Below are 8,734 nucleotides of genomic sequence, written 5' to 3'. Positions count from 1 at the left end.
TTTTTCCCACCACTTCCTAGGGAGAGATGAGGAACCAGAGGGAAATAAGGGCCATCAGCATTCCCAGCACTTCCCATCTGCTCACACAGCCCCACACCAGCCCCAGGAAGAACCCCCACCCCTGCAGTGCCCAGGACAAGGACAGGAGTCATCTGCCACTAGTCCATCCCTGGACTCTTACCTCCTGTAGGAACAGCACTGTCACAGGAACCCCTGGGGAAAGGATCTGGGGATGGCTGCTGGGACCACAGGCTCTGCTTCAGCCTCATCCCTCGTGCCTGGTGTGCAGCCCTTAGCCCAGAGATCACATGCCATGGTCAGAGCCTCCCCTCACAATCTCACCACATCAGTGACAGCTTCCCCTCACATGTCCCAGGGACAGAGATCTTGTCAGGAGGAGGTGGCCATGTCACCCCCTTCCTCTCCTCCCCCCAGTTCTTCATGGGGAGCTGCTGATCTGCTATGATCCTATTAATTCAGACACTCAAATTCTATAATTTTAAACACCATTTTCTGGGTCTAAGACAATGAAGAAGGAGAACACAGCACAGATAATATTATGTCCCTTCAGATGCTGTGAACCTTGAGGTAAAATGCTCCTCTGGTGATGGAAGATCCTGTCCATGGAAAGCCTGCTCCACTATGGTCCTTTCAGCTTTTACAGGGTTTTGTGAACCCCTCAGAAATTCCAGACCTCATTGTGAACCCAGTCCCTGCCCCTTGGGTGCCAACAGAGCCCCTGAGCAGCAGCCATGAGGACAAGCACTGGCCTTGTGTCCACTTGCTGTGGGAAATCACCAGTGCCCAGACACAGGAGTGCACGAGGGCTTTGCCCACAGCCTCTCATCACATCCCATCTAACCACAATCAGCAGCCCAATTTCCCCTGCTGAGCATGTGTCTCCTCTGAGATTGGGTTTGTGGGGTACATGGTGCTGCCAGTGTGCTCTTATCTCCAAGTGGTTCCTGCCACACAATCTCAGCCTTTCACAGCACAGGGACTGGCATTTTGTTGCTTGTTTTCTGCCCTTCTTTCATGCATTTTCCATCTCCTCTGGAGCTGTATCCTGTGCTTGTCATCCCCCAGACTGATGTGCTCCAAAGATACCCTTGTTGATGCACAAGGTCCATGGTCTCTCCAGGGTGTCCAGCCTGGAGCTGCAGGATTTGGAGCTAGAGGAAGACTTGAAACAAGGAGAGAACACAAGTTCAAGGTCCATCCCTGAGAGGGAGATGGAGAAAGGTGCAACTCCTGGAAGTGTGTCCCAGAAGGAAGTTGGGAGAAGTCTTTGAGCGCCAGATACATGTCACTAGAGGCACTGAGCAACTTGTGCTGTTGCAGGTCTGCACATCAGGGATTTCTCACTCTTGGAGGTCTCTGGCTCATCTCTCTCACCTCTCTGCCATCCTGGGAATGTTATATGTCCCCTCCTGTGTTGATGGATACCCACCATCCACCACCACACAGGGAAAGCCAGAAGCCCCTCACATGGTGGGACAACAGCAGAGAATGGCAGGAGGAGAGGAAGGGGGTGACGTGGCCACCTCCTCCTGACAAGATCTCTGTCCCTGGGACATGTGAGGGGAAGCTGTCACTGATGTGGTGAGATTGTGAGGGGAGGCTCTGACCATGGGATGTGATCTCTGGGCTAAGGGCTGCACACCAGGCACAAGGGATGAGGCTGAAGCAGAGCCTGTGGTCCCAGCAGCCACCACCAGATCCTTTTCCCCTGGGGCTCCTGTGACAGAGCTGTTCCTACAGGAGGTAGGAGTCCAGGGATGGAGTAGTGGGTGATGCCTCCTTTCTAGGGACAGGACTAGACAGGGTGGGAGTTTGTCCTGGGCACTGCAGGGGTGTGGGGTTCTTCCTGGGTCTGGTGTGGGGCTGTGTGAGCAGATGGGAAGTGCTGGGAATGCTGATGGCCCTTATTTCCCTCTGGTTCCCCATCTCTCCCTAGAAGGTGGTGGAAGAAAGAGGAGGCTGCCACTGGGAACAGGATCATTCACCATGGAGGAGACCAGCACAACAAACCTCACCTTTAATGATACCACCTCTGGAGATCTGAACTGGGAGGAATTTGTGACACGTGTATGCTTGGGCATTCCATATACAATGATTGCCTTTTTCGGGGTCTGTCTGGGGATTTCCCTCTGTGGGCTGGTGGGGAATGGGATGGTTGTGTGGTTCCTGGGCTTCCACATGAAGCAGAACCCTTTCACTGTCTACATCCTAAATCTGGCTGTAGCTGACTTCTGCCTGCTCCTCCTGTTCTCCCTGCTTATACTGGCTTTTCTGACTTTAGCAATATTTTGCACATCTTTGTTTCGTTTTATTGGTCACTATAGGTATTTTGTGAGTGTCCTTGGGTTCCCATGCTACCTGTTTGACCTGAGCAGCCTGGGGCTGCTGACAGCCCTCAGCATGGAGCGCTGTGTCTCCATCCTCTGCCCCATCTGGTATCGCTGCCACCGCCCCCGGCACCTCTCGGGTGTCATCAGTGGGTCCCTCTGGGTTCTCATCGGGGTTTTTGTGTCCTCCCTCTATGTCACCTACACCTTTACTGAAGACTCTGAGACTATCCTTGCAGGTGTAGCCCTCACCATTTCCGTGGCTTTTTCCCTCATGATGTTGGTTTCCAACCTGCTCCTGTTCCTCAAGCTCCGCTGTGGCTCCCAGAGGAGACACCCAGGGAGGCTCTTTGTCACCATCCTGCTCAACATCCTGCTCTTCTTCATCTGTGGCATCCCTTTCTGTGTCGTGGTTTTCCTCAATCTTCCTAATTCTAGCCCTTTATTCCCAGAAAACACCTCCTTTCTGCTGGCATTGCTGAACAGCAGCCTCAACCCTGTGATTTATGTGCTGGTGGGGAGCTGGCGGCAGCGTCGCTTCCAGCGCTCCGTCAAAGTCGCTCTGCGGAGGGTGTTTGAGGAGAAAGCCAGGAGTGACGAGGGCAGCCATGGCCCTGGGGACACTGCTGTGGTGGAGGAGACAGCTCTGTGAGGCACTGCTGGACATGAGGCACCTGGAGATGTGTCACCTCAAAGACACCCACAAATATGGGACCATGTGGGCACATGGCTCTGAGCTCAGTCCTGTTCCTGTATTCCCTCTGAATGACCCTCATTGCCTCAGCCTCAGGGAATAAACTCCATCTCCTTTGGCTCAGCAGATGAGTTTCATGGGGTTTTGGGGGATCTCTTGCCTGGGCAGAGTGTGACAGGTTAATTCCTGGGGACACATCCAGCATGGGATGGCAGTGATTTCCCAAATCTCTGTGGGGCTGGGGCCTCTAGATGGCAGGAGAAAGGTAAGGATCTCAAGGAGCATCCTTCCCCGTCTGTCTGACAGAGCCAGCCCTGCACTCCCTGCTGATGGGAAGAGACCAAACTGACCCCAGGTAGGGCTGCCGAGCTGGGGGAGGGACAGCAACATTCCCTTGCCCATTAAGTGGGAATTTGTCACATTTTTCCATTCCATAATTAAATCATTCTGAGTAAAGTGCAGGGATGATGGTGAATTCCACTGAATTCTGGTGCCTGTGACCAAAAAAGAGCTTGAAATAAGGAAATTCACATCACCAGGTGCTTGGACCATTTTATTGTGCAGAAATCAGGGGGTTATGCTGCTGTTCTGCAGAATGAGGCCATCCTCTGGTTCCGCAGCATCAATGTCCAAGGAAGCCCTTCAGCACCTCCATCCTGAACCTGGCCATTCTCAGGAGGAGCTGAACAGCAACTCTGCACAGCAGCTTGAGCCAAAATCCAGGTTGTGCTAATCTTTTTCACATTGTTACTACCCCATAATTAGATCTGGATTTATTTGTTTTGTTTGTTTCCAACATGGTAACTCTGACCCCAAAACGTGTTGAATAAACAACATCCATTTGCTGCAGAGCTCATCCCTGGTGAACAGTGTCCAAAAATTGCTCGTTTCCTTAGTTTTTCCCACTCTAAAGCCTCTGTCTTGTGTGAGGAGGGCAGGTACCTGTCTCACACCAGAGCTCTTCCTAAGGCACATTCCTGCAATGCTTGGGATGATGTTGACAGTGCCAAGAGCTCCTCATTCCTCCTGGGAGAGACCTGGGCAGCAGACACATCTCTTGCTCAGGGGAAGTTGTCCCTCCTTTTCCCACAGCCTTAAATCCAGGGGAAGACAACGTGCCACTGCTTCTGGAAAGGGAAGGGAGAGTGAAAGCCTTGGGTGGTGAGTCATGCTTTGGAGAGTGTCAAGGTTTAGCCCTGACTAAACGCCAGGCACCTCGACTCTCTCTTGCTACAAAAAGAAAACTATAAAAAATACACACCAATCTCATGAGTCAAATGAGATAGGACACTGGTTGGCAGGAGGATGCACAGAAAAAGGGGCAAGCAGGCTCCAAGCTTAAAGTTACAAACAGTGATTTAATTACCTAATAGAGTTGGAGGATAAATGCAAGGCAAAAATAAACTTTTCATACAGTTTTTGTTCACTCCCCCCCCCCTAAAGAATCTATAGTATTCACCCCCTTTCCTCTTTTATAACCACCAGACCTGGGTAGGGAGGCAGGGGGTGGGGGGGTATTTTTTTCAGTCCACAGAGCAGGTCCATACATCTATTCATCACCACAGTTTTTCTACTACGAATACTCTTTATCTATACTTATTTCTCCTTCTCATCAGGCAGTTTTTCTGCTCTCACCCCCACCCTCTTAAGAAGCAGTCTCTCTGCTCAGCCCCCTTTCCCTCTTTCCAAGCCCACAACACAGACAGGGGGCAGGTTGAGAGGGGTTTGTTCTCTGGTCAGTTCATCAGGGAGAGGGGTTTTTCTACTTAGCCAGGGGTCCCTCCCACAAGAGACAGTCCTCTGGGAACTTCTTTGGCGTGGGTCCAATCTCATGAGCAACATCCTGCCCGAATGCTGCTGCAATATGAGTCTCTTTGTCCATAGAGTGCTGTGCAGACTCTGCCGAGCTGAGGCCAGGCTGCTTCCATGCCAGGAGCAAGGCCTTTCTCTTCCTTGAAAAGGCCTCAGTAGCTTTAACTCTTTCGAGACTCCAAACTGGATCACTGCCCTCTCCAGGCATCCACCTGCTCCTCTGGCATGGGCTGTGGGTGGATTTCTGCACTCCTGTGGACTCCATGGGCTGCAGGGGAACCTCCTGCTCCCCCCATGGCCTTCAGCACAGCTAGCAGAGAGTTTTCAGCTCCAGCACTGGAGCACCTCCCCCCCACCTTCTTCACTGACCTTCACGTCTCCATGCTGTTCTCCCTCACATATTTTCACCTCCACCACCTCCTCCTCCAACTACAAAGAAGTGAAAAAAGTGTGTGCCTGCCTTGTTTTGATTTCTTCTTAAATATGTTTTCACAGAGGCGTAACCAGCACCTCCAATTGGCCCAAACTTGGCCAGCAGCATGTCCATCACCTTCAGAGCCATCAGAGATTGGCTCTGCGGGACCTGATGTAAAAACTTCCAGAACTTGCACTCAGGACACACAGGAGCCATCTTTGTGCCACATCCCACCCCTCAGACACCTCTCCAGGCCTACCACAACAGCTTCTGAGGGGTCCAAATTTCACCTAGATGTTAAAAATACTTTACTGATGTTTTGGGCCAATCAAAACCACCACATTGACACACGTGAGGTTAAACATCTAAGAAGCATTGATTAACAGAGTTGTTAATGATTAACAGAACAGAGCAACTTCCCCATCTGAGAGGGATTTTCTCTCCCTGTCTCCCATTTTCATGTCCATTGGAAAGTAGAAACTTTCTGAGGTACAACCTCTTGTCCAGGAAAGGACTCCCATCATGAAGGGAGTTTCTCCCAAGGCAAGTGCAGAAGGATCATGATCCTTCCATGTATTTTTCTAGCTCCAAGCACCTTCCTTGTCTCCTGTGTCACCCAGGCCACTCCCTACCTGAGCTTCCTGTTTTCCATGGAAATATAGAATGGTTTGGGTTGGAAGGGACTTTGAAGACCATCCTCTTCTGACCCCCTGCCACAGGCAGGGACTAGAGTACATTGCTATTGCACTAAAGTATGTTGCTCCGAACCCCATCCAACATGTCCTGGAAAACTTCCAGGGATCCAGGGGCAGCCACAGCTTCCCTCAGATGCACCTCAAGTGGAGCCAAACCTCAAGTCACAGCTGCAACATGAGCGGAGCTAAAACCATCCAGACAGCCCAGAGAAAATGGGAGAACCCAGCATAGGCAGTTCCAGCTTCAACCCCTTGTCCTGACAAGACAGCCCACAGCCCCAAACTCAGTGTGCATTTTTGGGAAAAGCCTTCCAGAGGCAGTCCCAAACACCTGCCCACTCGTCTGGGCAACAGGGCTCAGTGTGAATTTTCCACACCTCAGTCTTCTCATGTGTCAGGACTTGCTGGAGATGGACAGGAATCACTCAGGAATTGTTCTGCACTGCTGTGCCAAGATTTCTTATCCACCTGCATGCTGGTTTTAAGCAAACACACCAAGAAAATCCATTTGCAGAATGTCTGAGACTTGGTGACTCAATTTTAATATTCCACGTGGTAGGGAAGCTAATTTCTGAGGCCGAGAAAGCTCAGACCTGTTGAATAGGAAAGATTCAAAGCAAAGACTTGAAAACAAAAGCTTTCAAAGGTGTCCCTGTCCATGGAGAAAGGGTCAGAATGTGATGATCTGTAAGGTTCCTTCCGACCCAAACCTTTCCATGATGATTCCTCACATCATCCAGAATCCACCCCAGGCAGGAGTTCCCCTGCTGCACACAGCACCAGCCTGACAGAGCTCCAGGAGCATTTGGACAGTGCTCTCAGGCACAGGGGGGGATTGTTGGTATGGCCGGGGGGTGTAGGGTGGCAGGGGCGGTGCAGGAGATGAACTTTGTGATCCTCGTGAGTCCCTTCAAACTCAGGATGTTTTTTGATTCTGTTTCACAGTGATTCTATTTCATGAGGATTCCACTTTATGATGATTCCACTGTGTTGTCCCTATTCTAGGGCTCTGGCACATCCTCAAAAGCCCTCTGGAAGGCAACTCTAACAGAGAGGGTGAATTCCTTTGCACAGCTCCCAGCCAGGAAGTAAATCAGAGGGTGGGCACTGCTGTTGGCACAGGCGAGCAGGACAGAGGTGCTGAGGGCAAAGACAGAGGGGTCAAAGGCTCTCAGCAAGAGCCAGAACCCAAAATCAGCGGTGAAGAAGGGAAAGAAGGTGACAGGCAGCAGGACCAGGGCACAGAGCTTCCGTTGGGGCTGTTTCCATGAGCAGCACAGGAGCCTGGCCAGCTAGGCTAGAGCAGAACAGATCAGGGTGAGCACTGAGAAGAGGTAGCTCAGCACCAAGGCCACCAGCACCGAAGGGCAGAAACAGGGGGTGATGGTGAGCAGGAAGGAGAGGAGCCAGAGCAGGGCACACAGGAGCACCGGGAAGTGCTGGGAGCGGTGGCAGGGCCAGCAGGACACAGGGAGGACAAACAGAGCTGTCCCAGCACTGAGAGCTGTCAGAGAGTAGAGCCGGGCAGTGAAAGAGAAGAGGATGGTGACGTTCAGCCCAGCTGTCACACCCCGTGAGCCCAGCTGGTGGCAGAAGCTCTCTGGGCCATAAAATATCCCCAGGGCGATGGTGATGAAGAGCAGGAAGGTGAAGTCAGCGATGGCCAGGCTGAGGATGCAGATGGTGATGGGTTCCTGCAGGTGTGGAAGCTGAGGAGCCAGAGGACAGCCCCATTCCCCACCATTCCACACAGGCACAGGAGCAGCGTGACAGGGACTCTGCTCGAGTGGCTGTTGTCACACTCGGTCCAGTTGGAGTGCTTGTCCTCATTCCAGCTCCCATTGGAGACTTTCCCACCGGGCTGGCTCCAGCAGGCAGGGCTGGCTGTCTCTGTGGCAGGGGACAATGTGCTCATTGTGACACCTCTGCTGCTTCTCCTTCCCCTCACACAGCTGCAGGGGTGACAAACACACACACCTTACCAACACTGCTGTCCCCCACACGTGGCTTTTCCCATCTTTTCCCACCCTCAGCTTCCATGTGGAGCAGCACAGGGAGAGGCAAGGGACAGGGCAGATTGTTAGCAGGATGTGGGAGATGGGTATGACTGCAGGAGATTCATTTCAGTATTCCCCCCCTCCCTTTCCCCACAATATTTAGAGATTTAATACCCTACAGACCAAATTTCCCCTGCCAAAATCAGTCAGCAAGTCCCATCTCAAAGAGGGAGACACTGATTACATTGAAAGAGAAGAGTCTCACCTTTCCTTTCTCAGCCTGGAGAATTTCACTGGAGCAGACACGCTGTGGGTTCACATTGCCTCACACACACCAGCTGCTGTCCCTGGGTCAGGATCTTCAAGAGCTTCCCTGGAATGCTCACTTGGGAAAGGGGAGAGAAGCCTGCTGGGTGAGCCCAGGCAGTGTCCAGTGAGGGGTCTGTCCCAGGCCCCCTTTTGTCCCTGCTGGATCATGTTCTCCAGGGCTCTCACAAACAGGGAACTTTCTGAGCCTTTGCTGGGATCAGAGCTCTGCTTCTAATCTGCTCTTGACTTTGTCCAGGAAATGAGTAACAGGAGAGAGCCTCAGCAATGAGACCTGTGGGAAAGCAGTTTGTCTCTGTGTCAGGTTCCTCTTTCATTTTAAAGCAACCCGAATCCTGAAATCTTGTCTTTTGAACTGCCTGAACTTGGCCCTCTCCTTCCTGGGGTGAATCCCTAGGACCCTGCACTACAAAATTTGATTCCTGGTTCAAATGTTGTTTTCGTAA

General features: G+C 51.8%; 1 protein-coding gene and 1 pseudogene across 1 annotated transcript; one reads left to right on the top strand and one right to left on the bottom strand.

The window, feature by feature from the left end:
• The first annotated feature begins 2,001 nt into the window (after positions 1-2,001).
• Positions 2,002-3,418, top strand: LOC146436794 (mas-related G-protein coupled receptor member D-like). The gene has a single exon (XM_085063909.1). It carries the CDS (start codon positions 2,008-2,010, stop codon positions 2,998-3,000), a length of 993 nt encoding a protein of 330 aa, XP_084920035.1. The 5' UTR covers positions 2,002-2,007; the 3' UTR covers positions 3,001-3,418.
• A 3,499-nt stretch (positions 3,419-6,917) lies between these two features.
• LOC146436793 (mas-related G-protein coupled receptor member X2-like) lies at positions 6,918-7,912 on the bottom strand (annotated as a pseudogene).
• Between the last annotated feature and the right edge of the window lie 822 nt (positions 7,913-8,734).

This window comes from Lichenostomus cassidix, chromosome 5, assembly GCF_008360975.1.
Source record: "Lichenostomus cassidix isolate B80296 chromosome 5, HeHo_3.0, whole genome shotgun sequence".
In the NCBI taxonomy this organism is placed as follows: Eukaryota; Metazoa; Chordata; class Aves; order Passeriformes; family Meliphagidae; genus Lichenostomus; species Lichenostomus cassidix.
The sequence above is the reverse complement of the archived record's forward strand: the minus strand, read 5'-3'. Positions and strand labels throughout refer to the sequence as shown.

Bases quoted from the DNA above. Each gene is read 5' to 3' on its own strand.
- LOC146436794 (XM_085063909.1), top strand. From the start codon at position 2,008: ATGGAGGAGACCAGCACAACAAACCTCACCTTTAATGATACCACCTCT.